This window comes from Pelodiscus sinensis, chromosome 32 (assembly GCF_052426305.1).
Source record: "Pelodiscus sinensis isolate ZL-2025 chromosome 32, ASM5242630v1, whole genome shotgun sequence".
NCBI lineage: Eukaryota > Metazoa > Chordata > Testudines > Trionychidae > Pelodiscus > Pelodiscus sinensis.
Window position 1 is genome coordinate 5,232,631 of NC_143083.1, and position 20,455 is coordinate 5,253,085.

At 50.3% G+C, this 20,455-nt stretch overlaps 1 protein-coding gene across 3 annotated transcripts; it reads right to left on the reverse strand.

Annotated features, from left to right (window-relative positions):
• Nucleotides 1-812: 812 nt before the first annotated feature.
• On the reverse strand, nt 813-14,977 carry LOC102446220 (acidic leucine-rich nuclear phosphoprotein 32 family member D). Of its 3 annotated transcripts, none has more exons than XM_075903169.2 (7): nt 14,822-14,977; nt 6,675-6,824; nt 5,973-6,095; nt 4,826-5,027; nt 4,326-4,441; nt 3,802-3,847; nt 813-2,653 (listed from the first exon to the last, which is right to left on the reverse strand). In XM_075903169.2, the coding sequence occupies exons 1-7, from the start codon at nt 14,873-14,875 to the stop codon at nt 2,565-2,567; spliced, it is 780 nt and encodes a 259-aa protein (XP_075759284.2). In that variant the 5' UTR covers nt 14,876-14,977; the 3' UTR covers nt 813-2,564. The 3 variants fall into 3 exon arrangements, with proteins under 3 accessions (XP_075759284.2, XP_075759283.2, XP_075759282.2); XM_075903168.2 differs by having other exon boundaries at nt 4,326-4,444; XM_075903167.2 differs by lacking the exon at nt 14,822-14,977 and adding an exon at nt 9,944-10,030.
• Between the last annotated feature and the right edge of the window lie 5,478 nt (nt 14,978-20,455).

Consider the following 20,455-nt stretch of genomic DNA (forward strand, 5'->3'; position numbering starts at 1 on the left):
TCCTGGCTCCCAACTTGCTCAAGGCGTTGGTAAGTGCGAGCACTTCTGTCCTTCAGAGGCAGCGTTGCTGGTCCTGCATCTTGCAGACTTGCTGTAGCAGCCATGCATTCCCCCAACGCCCAGCATGCACCTTTTGGGGGCCCTTCCAGACCCCGGACAAAGTTTCAGCCACTGTTGGGATGCAGCTTCCCTTTGTTTACAAGGGGGTTCGGTTCAAAGCCAACAAAGCACAACCCCATATACTAGAACAGCCCTGCCTGGCTATGGGGAACACTCCCGCAGAAGTGTCCTATGGGCACACACAAGCATTACAGAGAAGCCAATCATACAGGACTGGAAAGACTGAGCAGTTAGAATCTGGAATTTCTTCTGCCTCCCCACCAAAGCCTGAGCTCTTCTACACACCCAGAAGTCAGCTTCTTCCCATGGAACTGAAAGGGCACAAGGACGTCCGCCCTCTGGAGTTAAGGGTGGAAAATCTGGAGGGCATGCGCTACAGTAAGACTTCCACTCTAGCAAAGAGCTAAATGAAGGCTCTACATTCTTGTCATTTAAAGACTAAAACAGAATCTTTCTAAGCTTGAGGTGGGTCTTTATACATCATGAAGGAGCAGTAGCCAGAGACAATGTAGCGTTGACTTCCTGGAAGAGAGATCCTGGCAGTTCACGAGAGTAAATGGCTATAAACTGCTTCTAGATTGAGGAGTCCTGGAGTGGACGATATGCTCCCCGTGTCACACCCCCACTGCTGATGTCTCTGAAGAAGGTAAAGCTTCCAAAGGAGCAGTGAAGGCACCACCCATAACAAGAGGTTTTTAAAAACTGAAGTCTTTATTAAAAGTTTTATCCAAATTTTGTAACAAAAAAGATACAAAAGGGGTGAAGATCCTTATTTCTGGGACTAATCAGACCAATCAAACCTGACAGTTACTAGGCTAATAAAATCCATACAAACTGCTGAAAAAATGCAGGGAAGACATTAAAAATAGCAACTGCTGCTCTGAATTTCAATTCCTTTAGCATTTATAAGTTACTCAGTTTGCATTTTGTAGAAGTTCAGTCTGTTTATAGCTACTGTACAATGCAAGAGACAAAGGCAGGGCTAGAAATGCAGGTGTGCTGCAGTACGCAATGCTCCTTTGCTAGAATGGCGTTTCATAGGAAGGGCGTGAGCTCTCCTCTAGATGCAAGAGGAATACATACAACTCCTGGGCGCTTACATATTTGCCTGCAGTGGCTAAGGGATACCCTGTTAGGTGCTAATGCATATGCACTAGTACAAAGCCCAAGGGAACACACCCCCACAAAACTGGTTAAAAAGGTAGATGCTCTCTCCCACCCATGCGAGCAGAAATCACTAGGCACACAATACTGAAGGGTTGGTTCATGCCCCTGATGCCATGGGAACACAGATCAGAAACCCCATGTTGCATGTGGAAGGATTCCCTCCCCTCCCTGTTCTAAAAAAGGCCTCACAGCAGTCAAAGCAGCTGCAGCTCCACTCCTATGGGCTGGGGGCAAAGGGGGAGAGGCAGCGGCTGTCACAGCACACAGTGCATAAATGTGAGCGAGCGAGACTTACCACTCTGCAAAGGGGAGGGAGGGGTACATGTGCCAGTCTAGCATCCAGGCCACTGCTGAGAGCAGTTACTGGCTAGCAGAAGGACCCTGAGAATATTTAGGCTAACCGGTCTCCCGGGGACGCCAAGTTAGGTGTATCACAGTGATAATGGTTCGAGTGCTCTGTACAGTGAAATGTGCGGTTTGGCAGCAGTGCAGTAGCCCTTTGCCTAATGTTACCTACCCTTCCTTGAAGGCTGATTGGGGTGGAGAAAGCCTCCTTATGGCAAGTGCCCACCAGAATGACTTGGCCAATATCCAAGAAGCAAAGCTATAAAGAAGTTGCTAATGGGTAAAAAAATTTCCAGTTTACAAAAACTAGGAAAACAAGAGGCAGGACAACTGCATAGCTCCTCCTCACAGGTCTGAAATGAAGCTAAGAGCATTTTCTCTCAGATCCAAACCCTTTTGCCCTCCTCACGATCGCTAAAGCATCTTCATACCGCTATGGTTATTTCGCTTCACCCTGGGAGGCTGCTTGATTTCAGAGTCCACTTACATGAGCAGAGTTTGCATCCACTGCTCAGAGTGCTCGCTGTGTCTTCAAAGGCAGGGCTGAGGAAAATGCATGCTGGGGTGGTGAGGTTTGCCTCTTGTGGGTATGTGGAAGGCAAAGCGTTGCTGGTGCTCTCGGTGCCACAGGGCAAGGCTGAGCTCAGATCTGAGAGATGCTCTAGGTGAGGAACATTTTGCAAAATGCTGCACAAACCACAGAACGGAGAAAGCCTTTGGTCATGAAATACTTGTGAGAAAGTGAGTCTTGTATGGAAAGATTCCCCTGAATGCCTACTGTATTCTAAATCTTAAAAAAATATATTGTGGACACTGCAGCCATACAAAAGAGGGGGGCTGGGAGATGGGATTTACAGTCTCACGCGGGCACAACGGGGAGGTTGGGACAAGCACAGTCATAGTCCGTAAAACTGATTGGCTCGCTAGGATTATCAGTCGTCATCCTCATCCTCTTCATCTTCTGGATCTTCCTCTCCCTCATCCTCTAGCTCTCGTTTTCTCTTCTCTCCCTGGGGAAGGTCTGCAGGGAGAAAGCAAGAGTTAAATTCTTGCAGAACAGCATTTGCTCTCATTCTTCACAGGCTATTTAAGCTACACACCTCGCAGGTGAACAAGTATGAACTAGAACCACGCCAGCAGCTGGATGGAGTCCCACCCCTCTGTTCCATTTTACATGGTGCCCAAGCAAAAACCTGAGGTAAGATTTTTGGTGCTCGAGATACTTTTACAGGTCCAAATTTCAGATACCGTGAACACTTGAACACTCACTTCCCCTTTTCACGGTGTGAAGCTGGACACCCAAGAACAGAGGCACCTAAAATCACTACTCACTTTGGTGAGTCTTAGCCAAGCAGCTTATTCAGGATTTATCATTCAAGTTGGGTGCCAACCTCCATTTTCCTATAGACACCTCTACAAATAGCTATACATAAAGCACATGCAGAGCCAGCCTTCAACTATCCAAGGATTTTACCTCCAAGTCAGAAATGAGATGTCTAGTCTTTTGTTGCACTAAAGCCTAGAAGTCTAGAAGCAAGTACAGAGTCTAGGACGAGCACTTCTTTATAAAAACACTAACACACAGCAGAGCATCCACAGAAGCTCTCCCCTCCAGAGTATTACGCTAAATTACACAGAATTGGGTCATTTTGCCAATTTACCCCCTCAGGCAACTGACAGCCTATGAATACTGATTGCTTTAAATGTGTTGAGATGGTGGCATACTTAGATGCTCTGGGATCTCACCACCCTCATTCAATGGTGTCGTCAAACAATGAGCTTGGTCATGTTAAAAACAAACATGCAAATGCAAAAAAGGCAACATGAGAGTGTTCTGACTTTCCTTACCTGATAGCTGGACAGTTAAGGACATTTACTACAAGAACACAGCATGTCATGCAACACATAGGACGCAGGGAGTAGCCAAGCCCTAAGCTTTGAATTGCCTAATTCCTGTGCTTGGATTCCCTCCCTCAGTACTCGGATATTCAGCTCTTGGACAGTGCCCTGGTTCAGTGGTGACGAGAGGCTTTCTTGCCATAAGGCAGGCGTGCACCGTTCTACTGCTCGGCCCTCAGAATGAGACCGACTGATCGCACCAGAACTGTAGATGGTTAATGCGATCTTCGTGAATACTGCATCTTAATTAGGAGAATTAGCTTGACTTACCTTCATCACCTTCGTCGTCCTCTTCCTCCTCCTCATCCTCTTCCTCCTTGAATTAAAAAAATAAGCATGTTTGTACAAGGACCAAGACCCAGTGACGAGAGATTGATTTATTCTCTCACTTCAGTCACCATTCGCGGTCTTTTCAAGTCTGACTTCAGGAGGACACTGCCCTCTGGCAGCACACTGTTAACACCCCTCCTTGCAACTGGATGCCTGCTTCCCTTTCCCCATCCCTTCCTTTCTGCCACAGGGACCGCAACTTGTGGGCACAAAGAAATTGTGATGCCTCCTGGAAAAACAACAAGATCTTCCCCCTTCATATCATCTCCAGCTACCCACTAAGAATCCAGGTATCACTTCTACCTAGGAAGCTCTACCTAGGAAGATGTCTACCTAGGAAGCTCTTGAATGAGACTAGCCTCAAGCCAGGACACAGCATACCAACCAGATTACAAGGGTTCTCAGGAGGACCGATTTTTATCAGTCGAGGGGGGCGGGAATCAAGCCAACAAGAACAGCCTCACCTCATCATCTACTCCATCCTCCTCCTCTTCGCCTTCCAGATCATCTTCATCCTCTTCTTCGTCATCAATGACTTCGTCATCCAACTCATCTTCCTCATCATCATCATCTTCCTCACCTTCTACCACAACAGAGGGAGGTGAGTGGGTTCTCTACCCAGCACAGCTTGTATCGGATCAGTGACACTCCCCACCCCCACTCCTTTAGCCTCCGACGTGTTCAAAGCCCAATACGCCATCGACAGCAGCCAGGAAACACAACTAACCCAGAAGAGCCCCACTGGTACCTATGCCTGTGAGATGTGTCAACTGACAAGCCCCCCGGATTAAGCAGAGCTTGGTTTTCCATGTCATGCCGGGGGAAGAAGGGGGAGAGTATGGAATTACCAAAGTCTCATCTTACTTTTGTGATGAGTTCACCCCAAGACCAAGGTGGTCTGTAGGGAATGGCTAGTGAAATATGTGGGAGGCAATTCCAGAAAGCCATACCAAGCCCCCTTTACCTTCTCCGTTCTCATCATACTCATCATCCAACCCATCACCATCTGCTTCAGGATCTGAGTCAGGGGCTTCCTGGTCATCGGCATCAAACCCATCCAGGTAGGTGAGCTGGGGCAGAAGGGCAAACATGCTTTCCCGGTAGTTGATCAGCATTGTCACCTCGCAGTTGAAGAGGTCCAGGCTATGCAGATTTGGTAGTTTCTTCTGCAAAGATTAAGTCGTTAGGCCACTAGCAGACAGTTCCAGTCAACTCGCTATGGGCAGAGGGATGAGGGAGACATTAGGATGCCTCTGAAGCAGGTGGGTTACTACGTGACCTAGAGTGAAGCAAATATCTCATGCACGCTATTTTGTGTAACATGCCCCCTCATTTTGACACAAGGCAGTTAACAGACTCTAGCTCCAGGACAACATTAAAGCCTGGAGGCACAACTCTCTACAACTTCACCCCCTATTTCCACTCCTATAACAAACAGCATACAGCAAGGCAGAAAGCCAGGCCCAGAGTCTGTGCGCCCATCGCCCTACGACAGGGAGTAGAGACCTGGCTACCTAAGCGTCTTAGAGACTGCCTGACTCAGACGCCACACTTCCCTGCCCCGAGACCACGTAAGCAGCCACCACAGAGCACACTGGATTCCGGAGAGTTGCGTTGCACGCAGGGAGGCGGTACGCCTCGGCCATTCAGCACTGGGAAGTGCTGTTGTTGCAGCCACACCTCTCCCTAAGGGGAGGCATTTCCCTTTATACTGTAAAGCTTGTCTGAGGGGGAGAGAAGACCACCCAGCCTAGCTCATTGGCCAGTCCACTCCCCAGGCCAGACCTAGTGAGGTGGGATGACAAGATAAAGACCCCTCTTCCAGGGCGATTTGATCCTACCTTAGAAAGAAAGGGCACCTTGCACCTGCCATGGGCAGGTCAGTGGCAATCTGCACTCACAGCACCACGGGTGACATGCTCACGTCCCACAGCAGGAGCGTGTCCTTGGATGGGGGCCATGCAAGTCACTACCATGACACACCCAGGTGCCACCTACCTCAAACTGAGTCCAACCCCTTAGCAGCCCTTTCCCAGGTGGGCACGAAATACTACAGCCCCAAAGGAAACCGCATTGATGGGTTAGGGCCCTGCCCTTGGCCTCTCACTCACCAGGGGCTCCAGGGTGTTGATGTCCTTGATCTTGTTGCCGCTTAGATTCAAGTGGGTCAGGTTAGGGGTCCTCTCTGCTAGAACTTCCAGGCCCCCGGAGATGCGGTTATCACTCAGCTCCAGCTGCCAGGAGGAACAGGTCAGAGGCACTGCTTTAGAGGGCCTTGGCACTTGACAAAGGGGAACACCATTCCCATTCGGTTTTGGTGAGGCCGCATCTGGAGTATTGTGTCCAGTTCTGGGCCCCCCACTACAAAAAGGATGTGGACGCATTGAAGAGGGTCCAGCGGAGGGCAACCAAAATGATTAGGGGGTATGACTTATGAGGAGAGGCTGAGGGACTTGGGTCTGTTTAGTCTGCAGAAGCGAAGAGTGAGGGGGGATTTGAGAGCAGCCTTCAACTTCCTGAAGGGAGGTTCCAAAGAGGACGGAGAGAGGCTGTTCTCAGTAGTGACAGATGGCAGAACAAGGAGCAATGGGCTCAAGTTGTGGTGGGAGAGGTCCAGGATGGATATTAGGAAAAACTATTTCCCTAGGAGGGTGGTGAAGCACTGGAATGGGTTACCTAGGGAAGTAGTGGAGTCTCCATCCCTACAAGCGGATGGGGGGGGAGGGAACGACACACTCTCTGTTCGAATGCAGACCACCCCACGCAGTTTGCCAGAAGACTCTCAGCCATCTGGCCCCAAGCTCTCAGTTTACCTTGCGGAGTTTATTGAGCTTGGGGAGGTTGGAGACAGACAGCAGGTTGACATTGATCATACTGAGGAACTCCAGGTTTTCAAAGTCCGAGGAGAGTCCAACGATCTTCCCATCAAGTGAGCGGCAGTTATCCAGCACCAGCTCCTTCACCTAGAGGAGGAAGGAGAAACACTCAGGATCTGACAAGGAGGCATCATCACTTAGAAGTACAGCCATCTCTCAGCTCTAAGATCACTTTGCATTAACCTAACGAACTAACCCATTAGATCAAGCCCCTGGATAGATCCAATTTAAGATCAAAGCACCATACACCTTTAAGGCACCTACACCAAATAAATCCCTCCAGCCAACCCTATTAAGGGGGTAAGCCGGTACGCCACTATTGATAAATCAAGTTTTTCTTAATGTGGGGACGAGGTGCCAGACGGGCATTCCCCATATACCAGAGTCCTATCAGTAGTTTAAAAGGCAGGCCGTAGTAAGTCACTGCCACGACACCGTGTCACCAAGATACAGTGGGATCTAGGGACGTAAAATCCTGTTTAATTGGCTAACTGGCATCTAACAGTCCAGAGCACCCACCAATGAACTGGTTAACCATTCACATCCCTAGTGGGATCTCTAGAAAGGTTCACTCTCCACAGTCCAGCTGATTCATGGCTTTGGAGTTATGAATGTTTCCATCCCCTTGTTAACAGAGCTTAACTGAGAACTCATTTCCTATAAAGCACCGGTCATTTTCAACCTAGGGATGTAAGCAACTAGTCAACTATCTGATAAGTATATCAGATAGTCAAGTAGTGACTCGACTAGTTGCTTCTCCCCCCCCCCCCTTTTTGCTGCCTTGTGGGGGGGAGGGGAGGGAGAGCAGGAACCAGTGCTGGGGGAAGCAGTCTTAAAGCCATTCCCCCCACCCCCAGCACGGACTCCGCGGGGGGCAAGGTAGGCAGAGACGTAGCAAGAGACTGGGTGTGAGCTGGGAATCAGCCTGGTCCCCCACCGCTGCGCTTCAGCCTTTTAAGTGTATTAAGAGCCTGGTGTCTCAATGCATTTAAAAGGCAGAGCCACAGCAGGGTTAACTCCCGGGGCTGGGCGCTAGCCCCACTGTGGCTCTGCCATTCCCCCCCTTATCAACCGATTAATGGAAAATTAATTAACTAGTCGTTTAGTTGATTAAACACAATTTAACATCCCTAGTTCAGCCAGGTTTGAAACAAGATTTTATCTAGTTACTAATCCCCCTTGGGTCCCATTCCCCGTTAACCGGGATTTCCACCCTAAGATACTGGAAAGAGTTTCAAAGTAGCATCTCCGAGCCCTCCTCATAGGTCATACTCACCTAGCTTATGCACTAGGCCCAGCCAGGAGGGGTGGTTCAACTCACAGTAGGGTGCATGGTAATTCCCCTAACCTGACTTTTTACAGAGTTTGTAACGTGATCAGCTCACACCCAGACCTCATATACACTGGACACTTGCCACAGTAAAACATCCACCCCCTTCAACTGATGCAAATGCACCCCATATCCACACATGCAGCTTCTAATGGCTGTCAGACTGGCAAACACACATGGGAAGAACCCCAGAAACATAGGGTTCGGCTCCAGTAGTTACAGGCTGAGTTTCCAGAATGAGCTCTTATCCTATGTGCTCTTCAAAGCAGGCCAAGTCATCACAATCTTGGCTAGAAAGCTATTGATGCTCTAACATCTTCTGCTGTACAGAAGCAACTACAGCTTTTGGGTGGACCAGCCAATTCCCAGAGTTGCTTTACAGGTGCTTTGCTTGGTTCACATTGAGCAAACCATTCAATCCACTTGAGAATGACTGTTCACATACAAACAATGTTTGAACAGGCACAAGTCCAGTGCAGATGCAGATAACATTAACCACTTCTACAGAAACTTTAAAATTGGTACTGGGTATATGTCAGCGTCAAGCAGCAGGCACAAGCCACCCTCTTTGCCACTGTGTACTTTAGAGACCCCTATCTATTTTTTGCTTACAACATTTGAAACCAAGGATGTTAAATTCAGATTAATCAAATAGTCAATGAGATTTCCATCGACTATTCAATTGATCTGTAAGGGGGTCTCCCCCAGACACCCTCTGAACTGTAGCAGGAGCCCTGCCAAACTCTTGCTACAGTTCAAAAGCTGAAGCCCTGCAGGGAGTCCGGGGCCAGCAGGGGACTGGCCCCGCACTCCCTAACGTGCCTGAACCTTTGAAATGTACAAAAGCCCCAGCAGCGCTCTTGCACATTTCAAAAGGAAGCCCCACAGTGAGTGCAGAGCCAGTGGGGAATCCCCCGCTGGCCCTGGCTCCATAGGGGCTTCTGCTTTTGAAATATACAAGAGCTCTGCTGGGGCTCTTGTACATTTCAAAAGCAGACTCTCAGAACCTGTGAGAGTAGAGACTGCTTCTGTCTCCGCTCACGCCATTTCCCACTGTGCCTCTACCTCTCCTGCCCCCACAGAGACAGTGCTGAGGAAAACTGGCTTTTAAGCCAGCTTCTCCCAGCATTGGCTCCTGTTCCCCCGCCATCTCTTTTCAATAGAGGCAGCAACGGGGGGGAAGTGACTAGTCGCATCACTAGTCTACTATCCAATAAGCTTATGCTTCTCGGATAGTAGACTAGTCACTTACACCCTTATTTGAAACATTGGTGATTATATGCAGATAAGTAATGAGTGAGTATGAAAGTGATAAAATATGCCTCAAAACAGGGCTACTCAACTTTGGAAGCCTGGGGCCACAATGATACTCACAGCACACACCGAGGGCCGCAACTTAAGTGTGGTTACGTACACATGCAAATATATATGCAAATAGCTTTTCACACTGACAGGCATGAATACAAAGATTAAGGCAAGACTACACAACACAGGTCCCATTTAAGTCAGCTCTGCTGATATTAATAAAATGCAATATCTACCCGATTTCCACCCATGACAGCACTTTCAATGAGCAATGACAGTCCAGGAATTTAACTAGTGAAAGGTATATCAACAGAAGACCATTGTATTGACTACTTTTTTGGTTTGGCTCCCACACGTGGATCGCAAACAAACAGGCTGCGTGTTGAGTACCCCTTCCTCAAAATGTAAAAATACTATTTGCAAAAGACCCATGGTACCCTGTAGTTGGCTGTAAGTGTTACATACCAGTTCCCGCTATTACTGTCTCCTCTGCCATCCCAAGATCTAATAAGGATTGTGTCAAGCCCTAGTTGGCCTTATTTAATGCCCACTCTTTCTTTATGTTCCTTGCCTTATTTAAAGTTGATCCACCGCACTCCACGGCAAGGGAAGATACTGGCATGCCACAGAACTGGTCAATCATGAGACTCAGTCTCCCTATACAAGTGTCACCTGGACTGCAGGGCTATCTGTAAGTAAGAGGGAGGCCTTGTTACAAGCCAGGGGTGGTGAACCTCAGGCCCAGGGGCCAGATGAGCCCTTCGCTTGCCTGGATCTGGCCCCGAGTCTCAGGGTTCCAGCCCCCACAACCCACCACAGGGTGACAACACACAAAATCTACTAGCCTAGGCCCCTCTTGGCTCTGGTATACAAGGGGAATGTCTCTCTCCTCAGTCAGGGACCACGAGGGAGAGTTTGGGGGGGTTTTGCTTTAGTTTCACTTGTGTGTGGCCCCAAAGTGGTTTTTCTGTGGGTCAGTGACCCCGTGACCAAAAAAGGTTCTCCAACCCCTTATAAGCAAAGCCTGGTGCTTATAGCAAGTCAAGGCAGCATGCATGAACCCAGACATGAAGGGCAAAGGACTTTTGAAGGATGCAGGAGCTCAAAATTCAGCTAGTCCCCTGTGAGCAGCATGATCTAAGCTAAATTATCAAGCAACAATGCAGTTGAACTGGCCCAACCAGAAGGCAGAGGCAGCATTACTTGCTTGGCTCAGGAGGTGCTATCCACCAATAGGCAAAAGATTAGTCAACCAACTGCTTGGAAAAAACAACAGTCAAGGCAACTGACTAAGATTCCAGAAAAGGGAGAAGTTTCTCAAAGCAATACAGGTCACTCATCGGACCATCCCCTCTCCAAGATCCAGCATTACCAGAGATCCCCAATTCTTTATGCTGGCCTTCCAACCCCCTGTTGCACCAGCCGCATCGCTGCAGGCTTCCATGGCAAGATCTGAGTTGTGTAGGGCAACGTCACCGTAAGACCAACAGTAAGGATTTCCCTAGTAAGAAATCTAGGGGAATAGCTACCTTTCCACCCCCAACACATTTAGTTACACTAGGGGCGGGGTCAGGAGAGGAAGGTTAGTGTTCTTTATTCCTCTCGCCAGGAACTCATTTGCAGTAGGGAGAGAACAGTAATAGTAGCTTGGCTTTCCGATTTCACAAGGTGAATTCTTCAGCTGTTCCACTTCCAGAAGGGGAAGAATCACAAAGCCTGGAAGCAGCTCGGGACAGGGAGAAGGGGTCAGCACTTGCTTCTGGGGGCTTGGATACTGGTCAGGACCGTCTCTTACCCCACCCCCACTTTCAACCTGCATTTCACTCTCCTGAAACTCTGGACTCCTTTCAGGAGGCTTACAACTGAGCTCCACTCCCAGTACTTCTGCAAGGGATATTCTAAGCCCAGCACCTGACCTTGTACCTCTGCTATCAAAATATCCTGGCCTTGTACCTCTGCTCAGAATCCCATCTGCTACAACTGAGGGCCTTACAGTGGGAAATCAGAGTAGGGATGTAAAAAAGTCAATTAGTCGAATCAATTACTCACTCCCCCTCCCTTGGGGGAGGAGGAGCCAGTGCTGGGGGGAGCTGTCTTATAAGCCTGCCCCCCTCCCAGCACCATCTCTGCGGTGCAGCAATGTGTGAGGGGAGGGGCAAGGATCCAGGGGAGGCTGCTCCAGCAGCAGCCTGTCCAAGCTGGGAGTGAGCAAGCCCAGCTCAGTCTCGACTCACACCAGGTCCAGTAGCGACCCCACAGCAGCTTTGCAGTTTAAAGGTAGGAGGAGCCGGGCTACCTGCACACTCAGCTCTTAACCACATCTAAATGCAGAGCTGCAGCAGGGGCAGCACCTTCCCTTAACCAACCTGTAGTTGATTCAAATTGTATCAACTACATCATTACCTAATTATCCGCCCATTAACATCCTTAGATCAGTGGAGAGTCTATGAGATGGGGAAGAATGGAGGGGAAATTAAAGTTATGTTCCAAAAATGAACACTGGGAAAAGATTATCATCCTCCTGCTGCTCTCTAAAGAGCTGAGTCTGAGAAACTAGCCCCAAGGGAGCCATGCATGCTAACAGGCTGGCCAGACACAGAGAAAGCTAGTAGAGAGTCAGACTAGGTATTAAACTGGCTATTAAGTCTCTTCCAAATCGTAGGTTACATCACCAGGATTCCTGCTGATTGTTCCACTCCTTTTACCAAGGACCCACTAGGGCAGGGCTACTCAATTTTGGAAGCCCTGGGGGGCTACAATGATAATCACAGCACATGCCAGGGCCACAACTTAAGTGTGGTTACATACACATGCAAATATATATGCAAATAGCTTATTTCACACTGACAGGCATGAATACAAAGATTAAGGCAAGACTACACAAAACAGGCCCCATTCAAGTCAGTTCTGCTGATATTAATAAAATACAATATTTATCTGATTTCCAGCCATATGACAGCACTTTTAGGGTATCTCTAGACTACATGCCTCTGCCAACAGAGGCATGTAAATTAGACTACCCGATATAGTCAATGAAGCAGGGATTTAAATATCCCCCGCTTCATTGAAATAAAAATGGCCGCTGCACTGTGCTGGCTCAGCTGATCGTCGGCACAGCAGGGCAGTCAAGACGCAGATCAGTCGACAGGGAACGCCTTTGTCGACCACTCCCTTATGCCTCGTGAAATGAGGTTTACAGGAGCGGTTGACAAAGGCGTTCCCTGTCAACTGATCTGCGTCTTGACTGCCCTGCTGTGCGGATGATCAGCTGAGCCAGCACAGCGTGGAGGCCATTTTTATTTTAATGAAGCGGGGGATATTTAAATCCCCGCTTCATTGACTATGTCGGGTAGTCAAATTTACATGCCTCTGTCAGCAGAGACATGTAGTCTAGACATACCCTTAACGAGCTATGACAGTCCAGGAATTTAACTACTAAAATGCATATCAACAGAGACCATCATATTGACTACTTTTTTGTTTTGGCTCCCACCCGTGGGTTGAGCCCCACATAAATCCAAACCTCACCGCAGGCTGCAAACCAACGGGCCGCAGGCTGCAAACCAACGGGCCGCAGGCTGCAAACCAACGGGCCGCAGGCTGCAAACCAACGGGCCGCAGGCTGCAAACCAACGGGCCGTATGTTGTGTAGGCCTGCACTAGGGGATTTCAGATTATTCTTCACCAGATGAACTCTGCCCCAGTAGTTGCACCACCAAGGTACTGTTTTGCCAAGTTCTCTACTACATGGAGTCCCAGTTATTTCAATACCTGCCAATGCTTTCAAGTGGGGTGGTGAACCTTTTTTAGATCAGGGGACCGCGGACACACCGAAAAAATCAGTCAAAGGCCGCACACAACGAGAAGCAAAAAACCATCACTGATGTGGCCCCCGACTGAGGAGAAAAACTCTTCACATTCTTCTCACACACCAGAGCTTAGAGGGGCCCAGGTAGGGATATTAAATTTAGATTAACTGATCGAATACTCAATGGCACTTCCATCGACTATTTGATTAGTCTATGGGGGGGGCTCCACCTTTGAACTGTAGCAGGAGTCCTGCCTGGCTCTTGCTACAGTTCAAAGGTGGAAGCCAGCAGGAAAGTGGAGCCAGGGAGGAGGTGGCTTCTGCTTTTGAAATATACAAGAGCTCTCTGCTGGGACTCTTGCACATTTCAAAAGCATAATCACAGCAGAACCTGTGCAAGCGGAGAGTGCTTCAGTCCCCGCTTGCGCTGTTTCAGCTGTGCCTCTACCTCTCCTGCCCCCCACGGAGACAGTGCTGGGGGGATGGACTGGCTTTTAAGCTGGCTCCCCCAGCACTGGCTTCTGCTCCCCCTCCTTTGCTGCCTCTCTGATAGAGGCAGCAAGGGGGGGTGGGAGAAGAAAAGAGAGAGCAACTAATCACATTACTAGTGGACTACCCAATATGCTTCTGCTTATCAGAAAGCTGACTAGTCTTACATTCCTAGCCCTGCAGGGGGATGGTGTGTGTGTTTGGGGGGGGGGGGAGATGGAGCATCAGAGTGGGCTGCCCAATGCTGGGGGGAGCCTGAGCCTGAGGGGCCAGATCCAGCCCCTGGGACCTGCTTTAAACTTTGTTATCAACATTTTCATTCTTCTCCTTCCCCAGGAGCCTACACACACAGCAATTCAAGTCTTGTTTGCTCTCTAATTCCTACCAGGACACCTACATGGTCATGCAGCAGTTCCAGGCCATGACAATACCAGCGCTGAAACTCTACCAAGCACCTAGCCCAGCAGTGTCCTGGCCCGTGACGGGAGCTCCTGGAAGCAACCACAGCATGAACAGAGGGTCAGCCGCTAACTGCCCTGTCTATGCTGCTGCCTGACCGTTTGCATTTTGCTCAGTGAAATCCTGCAGGGCTCAGTGGCCGGGCGCTGTCCCGAGGCCCCTCGGGTCGCAGCGAGAGAATAAACGAAGCAAACCACCGGCCGCGCTTCCTTCCACGAGATCGGTGGTTGGAAGCGGCGGGATGATCCGAACAGGCACCGCCCGGAGCACGGACCCGGGCCCCGCCCTCCGCTCCGGCGCTTGGACTAGGTCGGGGGCCGCTCAGAGCCCCCCAGGCAGGTTTGGGGAGCAGCCCCCCCGGGAGCAGCCCGCGCTCGGGCCGAGGGTCCCCCCCCCCGGCCCGGGGGTGTCCTGCCCCCCCCCCCGCGCAGCGACGGAGCCGGCGGTGACCCCCCCGCGGCCGGGCCGTGAGCGCCAGGCGGGGCCAGGCCACGCGGCGGAACCGGCCCGGCACGTGCGAGCCGAGCGCGGCCCCCCCGACCCCGCCACGCGGCCGCGGTGACAGGCCCGGCCCCGCCGCGCACGTGGGGCCAACGGTTCTCCCGCGCCCCTCCCTCCGCCGCGCCCCTCAGGCGCCCGCGCGGCCGCCGCTCCCGGGCCTGGGGGGGGACACGCGGGGTGGGGGGGTCTCACCTCCGCCGGCTTCTTGTTGCGCAGCTCCAGCGTGAGCCGCTTCTTCATCTCCATGCCGCCCGCCCGAGCCGCGCGCGCCGCCGCCGCGCGCTTATATAGCGCAGCGCGCCAACGGCAACAAAGGCGCGCGCGCGGAGCGTCGCCCCCTGCCGGCCGGGACCCGGAACTGCGCTCCCCCCCCCCCCCCGCCGGCCGCGACCCGGAACTGCGTCACCCGCCGCCACCCCGCCCCCTGCCGGCCGCGACCCGGAACTGCGTCACCCGCCGCCACCCCGCCCCCTGCCGGCCGGAATACACCCCTGCACCGCACCAGCCCCACAGCGCCCCTTGCTGGCCGGGACGTGCCACTGCCCCGCTGCCCACCCTCTCGGCGCCGCGCCAGCCCACCAGCCCTCTGCCACCCCCTGCTGGCCGGGCCTCGGCTACTGCATCTCCCCCGCCCTCCCACCAGGGCACCCCCTGCCAGCCAGGGCCTGCCACCTGCCTGAGACGCTGGAAGGGCCTGGCCCCTGCCCCTCTCTGCCAGGGGTGCATGAGGGTCGGGGTGCCCCATCGCACCCTGCAAGGCTGGCTCCAGTCATCAGTCCCCAGAACCCCCTTTCAATCCGCCGACGTGCTAGATCAGACCAAGGCGCCCTAAGGCGCCTCTCTGAGCCCTGCCACGCAAATCAGAGCTGATTCCTTTAACCCCATCTCCAACCCACTGCCAGGACAGGGCAGACCTCTGTCCCTGTGGCCCCAGCTCCCTGGCATGCCAGGTCACATCATGTGATAACCCCATATTCCATCCCTGTGCTATGCCCAATCTGCCCATCAGTCCCTAGAGGCCTGTGTCAAGCCCCCTGCCTCATTGGATCAGCCCGTCAGTCCCTAACGCCCTATATCTGCCCCACCACCCTAGATCAGACCAACAGTTTTTATAGTCCCATATCCAACTCCCTCCTGTGCTGTATCGGACCGTCAACCCCATACCTGACTGTCTGTCATGCCAGATCAGACCACCAATCCCTGTAACCCCTGGCAGGTGTCAGAAGCTTATGCTTCAGGAAAAGGCAAAACCTCCCATACTCAGACTGACCTAGGGGGAATTTTCCCAGGAGGCCCCAGGACTTGGCCCCACATATCAGGCCCCATATATCACCAAGCTGGGAGAAATCAGAGGATACAAGTGGCTCCCACAAAAATTAACACTCAAGTTATTGTAGCTCGAGAATCCTGGGAAAGGGGGGCAGGAAGCTTTTGTCTGAGGGATACATTCATGCCTCACAACCTCTTGTACAGCTGCAGCATCTCACTTGGGCTTCTCCCTAGCTAATCCAGCTAGCGGCCTTTTGCGCTGCTCTCTGCTCACTGCCGCGATGGTTCAGCACCTCACCTGCTCACAGGAACCCGAAGGAGTCATTTCTTCTCTGCTCCCATGTTTCTTTTATCCTTCCTGGCTGATGAACTGGGTCCTTGGTAGCCTGGCTGGGAAGTTGGCCTCCATGGAAATCAGCAGGAACCTGGGGGGAAAAAGTGTTGATTCCCCTAATTGTACAGCCACCCCAATAGCTACAAGCTAGAAGACCCCTCTGGGCTCCCGACTGTGGTGCGGTGAGGGCCATGTGCTCATAGACTGATTGGCTCCCAGGTCCCGCCCCTTCCAGCCTCTTTTGCCCCATTTCACAGCATGCCTCTGGCAACTACAGCAGTTGCCTGCAGGACAAACTAATATTCAGGGTGATAGAAATGTAGCCGTGTTAGTCTAGTGTAGCTAAAACAAAATACAGGACTATGTAGCACTTTACAGACTAATAAGATGGTTTATTAGATGATGAGCTTTGGTGGGCCAGACCCACTTCCTCAGATCAAATAGTGGAAGAAAATAGTCACAACCATATATACCAAAGGATACAATTAAAAAAAAGTGAACACATATGAAAAGGACAAATCACATTTCAGAACAGAAGGGAGGTGCAGGGGGGGGGGGAAGGAAGGTGAATGCCAGTGAGTTAATGATATTAGAGGTGGGGAAGGGGAGATGTCTGTGAGTTAATAGTGTTAGAGGTGATAATTAGGGAAGCTATCTTTGTAATGGGTAAGATAGCTGGAGTCTTTGTTCAGGCCTCTGCGGAGAGTGTCGAATTTTAGCATGAATGCCAGTTCAGAGGATTCTCTTTCAAGTGCAGATTTGAATGTCTTCTGAAGTAGGATGCAGGTGAGTAGGTCATTGAGACAGTGTCCTTTCTGGTTGAAATGACAAGCAACTGTTTTTTCTTTGTGATCCTGTCTAATGTCTGTTTTGTGGGCATTGATCCTTTGGCGAAGTGTCTGAGACGTTTGTCCAATGTACATAGCAGACGGACACTTTCGGCACATGATAGCATAGATTATATTTCTGGAGGCGCAGGAATATGTATTCTTGATCTTATAACTCACTTGGTTAGGCCCAATAATGGTGTCAGCAGAGTGAATATGTGGACAAAGCTGACAACGGGGTTATCTCCGAGACACTACTGACTTCCTAAGGAAACTACAAAACATCGATAACCTCCCCAATAACACCATCCTTGCTACCATGGATGTAGAAGCACTATACACCAACATCCCACATGAAGACGGATTACAAGCAATTAGAAACACTATCCCAGAGGACACCACTGCCAACCTGATAGCAGACCTATGTAACTTTGTTCTCGCCCACAATTATTTCCAGTTTGAGAACAACTTATACCTCCAGATCAGCGGCACAGCCATGGGTACACGCATGGCCCCACAGTATGCTAATATCTTTATGGCTGACCTAGAACAACGGTTCCTCAACTCCCATCCCCTTTTACCACTTCTCTACTTACGCTACATCGATGACATCTTTATGATCTGGACGCATGGCCAAGAAACACTGGAGACATTCCACAGAGATTTCAACAACCTACACCCCACCATTAACCTCAGCCTGGACCATTCCACACGAGAGATCCATTTCCTGGACACCACAGTACAAATCAACAATGGAAAATTAGACACCACCCTCTATAGAAAACCCACTGACTCATACAGTTACCTACATGCTTCCAGCTCCCATCCAGCACACACCATACGATCCATCATCTATAGCCAAGCCCTTCAATACAACCGCATCTGCTCTAATCCCACTGACAGAGACCAGAAACTTCAGGATCTCTACCAAGCATTTATAAACCTCAACTACCCACCCGGAGAAATAAAAAAGCAAATTGAAAGAGCCAAATGAACACCTAGAAACCATCTACTACAAGACAGACCCAAGAAAACCAACAATAGAACACCACTTGTCATCACCTACAGCTCCCAACTTAAACCTGTCCAACACATTATCAATAAATTACAGCCTATACTGGAACAGGACACTAAACTCCAAGAAGCTCTGGGAGACAGACCCATAGTATCCTATAGACAACCACCTAACCTCAAGATGATTCTTACCAACAACCACAGGACATACCACACTAATACCAACCCTGGTACTTTCCCTTGCAACAAACCTCGTTGTCAGCTTTGTCCACATATTCACTCTGCTGATACCATTATTGGGCCTAACCAAGTGAGTTATAGATCAAGAACACATATTCCTGCGCCTCCAGAAATATAATCTATGCTATTATGTGCTGAAAGTGTCTGTCTGCTTAGTACATTGGACAAACGTCTCAGACACTTCGCCAAAGAATCAATGCCCACAAAACAGATATTAGACAGGATCACAAAGAAAAAACGGTTGCTTGCCATTTCAACCAGAAAGGACACTGTCTCAATGACCTGCTAACCTGCATCCTACTTCAGAAGACATTCAAATCTGCACTTGAAAGAGACTCCTCTGAACTTGCATTCATGCTAAAATTCGACACTCTCCGCAGAGGCCTGAACAAAGACTCCAGTTATCTTACCCATTACAAAGATAGCTTCCCTAATTATCACCTCTAACACTATTAACTCACAGACATCTACCCTTCCCCACCTCTAATATCATTAACTCACAGGCATTCACCTTCCTTCCCCCCTCCCCCCCCCGCACCTCCCTTCTGTTCTGAAATGTGATTTGTCCTTTTCATATGTGTTCACTTTTTTTTAATTGTATCCTTTGGTATATATGGTTGTGACTATTTTCTTCCACTATTTGATCTGAGGAAGTGGGTCTGGCCCACGAAAGCTCATCACCTAATAAACCATCTTGTTAGTCTTTAAAGTGCTACATAGTCCTGTATTTTGTTTTAATATTAAGGGTGTTTGTGTGGTGAATAGAGAAGGGCTTCACCAGCCCCCCTCACCAGCTCAGGGTCTATCCCTTGGGGGCTGCTTTTCTCTCTGCTCTCCTGCTCGGGGCAGTCACCCCGACACTGCGAGCCCCACCACCTCCTCTCCCTCGTCACGTCTTCCCCTCCCCGTGCAAGGCCTCTTTGCTAGCATCTCCTTCTTACCTTCCTCGCTCGCATTATGGATGCCCCTTGGGTGCACTGCAGAGTTTTAGGTGGGGACACGGCCTGAGAAGGGGGTGAAATCCAGCAGCTCATCAGGCTGATGTGGTTTACAGTATCTCAGTTTCCCCAGCAAACTACTCAAGGGAGGGGTGTGGCCAGCATCCTATCTCCTCATCTTTGCTGACCCTCCTCCAATGGGTCAGGTTTGTGCAGCAGTGGGGACTGGAGCTGGCCTGTCGTTGTGAGATCACGAGACATGAATCCATGACCACAACTTAGAGTCTAGTCCTTAACCCCCATGACTCAAAGTGGAGAGGGGGTGGGGGAAGGGAAACCCTGGCTCTCTCCCTGCAGCTCTGCCTCATGGCTGTGTAATTTACAACAGGCCAGGAGACAAACACAGCCCAGGTCTATTGACTCCTTCGAGCTCCCCTTGGCGGCTGAACCAGGACCCAGCCAGTGCTACTGTGATTCCTGCTTACTCAGCGTAGTTCTGTCCCCATCCAGTGGCTAATTTCAAGAGATGTTTGAGTGCTGCAGAGAGCCCTGGCTGCAAAGAACTTTGTAGCAGTTGGATGTTACTGTGTCAAGCTAGAAAAGGAGCAAAGATCTAGGCTTTGTAAAACAAGGGCCCATTAATAAAGAAATGTCTGGCTCCCAGCCAGCTCCTCCCCTTCCCCTGGGATCATCACTTGCCCAAGCAGCCCCAGCAAAGCTGCCTTAAGATACATGCATGTCGCATAGCTCTGCTCTGCTTCGCTTCCTAATCTGCATGGCTGCGTCAAGACTGGCATGATTTTGCGGAAATACTTTTAATGGAAATGTTTTTCCGTTAAAAGTATTTCCGCAAAAGAACGTCTAGATTGGCACAGATGCTTTTGCGCAAAAGCATCCGTAGCCAGTCTAGACGCGATTTTGCGCAAGAAAGCCTCAATCGACATTTTAGCCATCGGGGCTTTTTTGTGCAAAACAGTTCTTCCCTGTCTCCACTGGCCCTCTTGCGCAAGTATTCCTGCGCAAGAGGGCTTTTCCCAAGCGGGAGCATGAAAGTATTTGCGCAAGAAGCACTGATTTTGTACATTACCATCTACATGTTTTGTGAGTCTATAAAGTGCTACCAGACCTTTTGTTGTTTTTTAAGTTTATCTTGTACAGACTAACTCGGCTACCCCCTGAAGCAATTTAAGGGCTGGGCTATTCA

Bases quoted from the DNA above. Each gene is read 5' to 3' on its own strand.
- LOC102446220 (XM_075903167.2), bottom strand. From the start codon at position 10,015: ATGATTGACCAGTTCTGTGGCATGCCAGTATCTTCCCTTGCCGTGGAG. The intron at 6,096-6,674 runs GTAAACTGAGAG...TCCTCCTGGCAG, and splicing joins AGCTCAATAAACTCCGCAAG to CTGGAGCTGAGTGATAACCG. The intron at 4,442-4,825 runs GTAAAGGGGGCT...TTGTGGTAGAAG, and splicing joins GTATGATGAGAACGGAGAAG to GTGAGGAAGATGATGATGAT.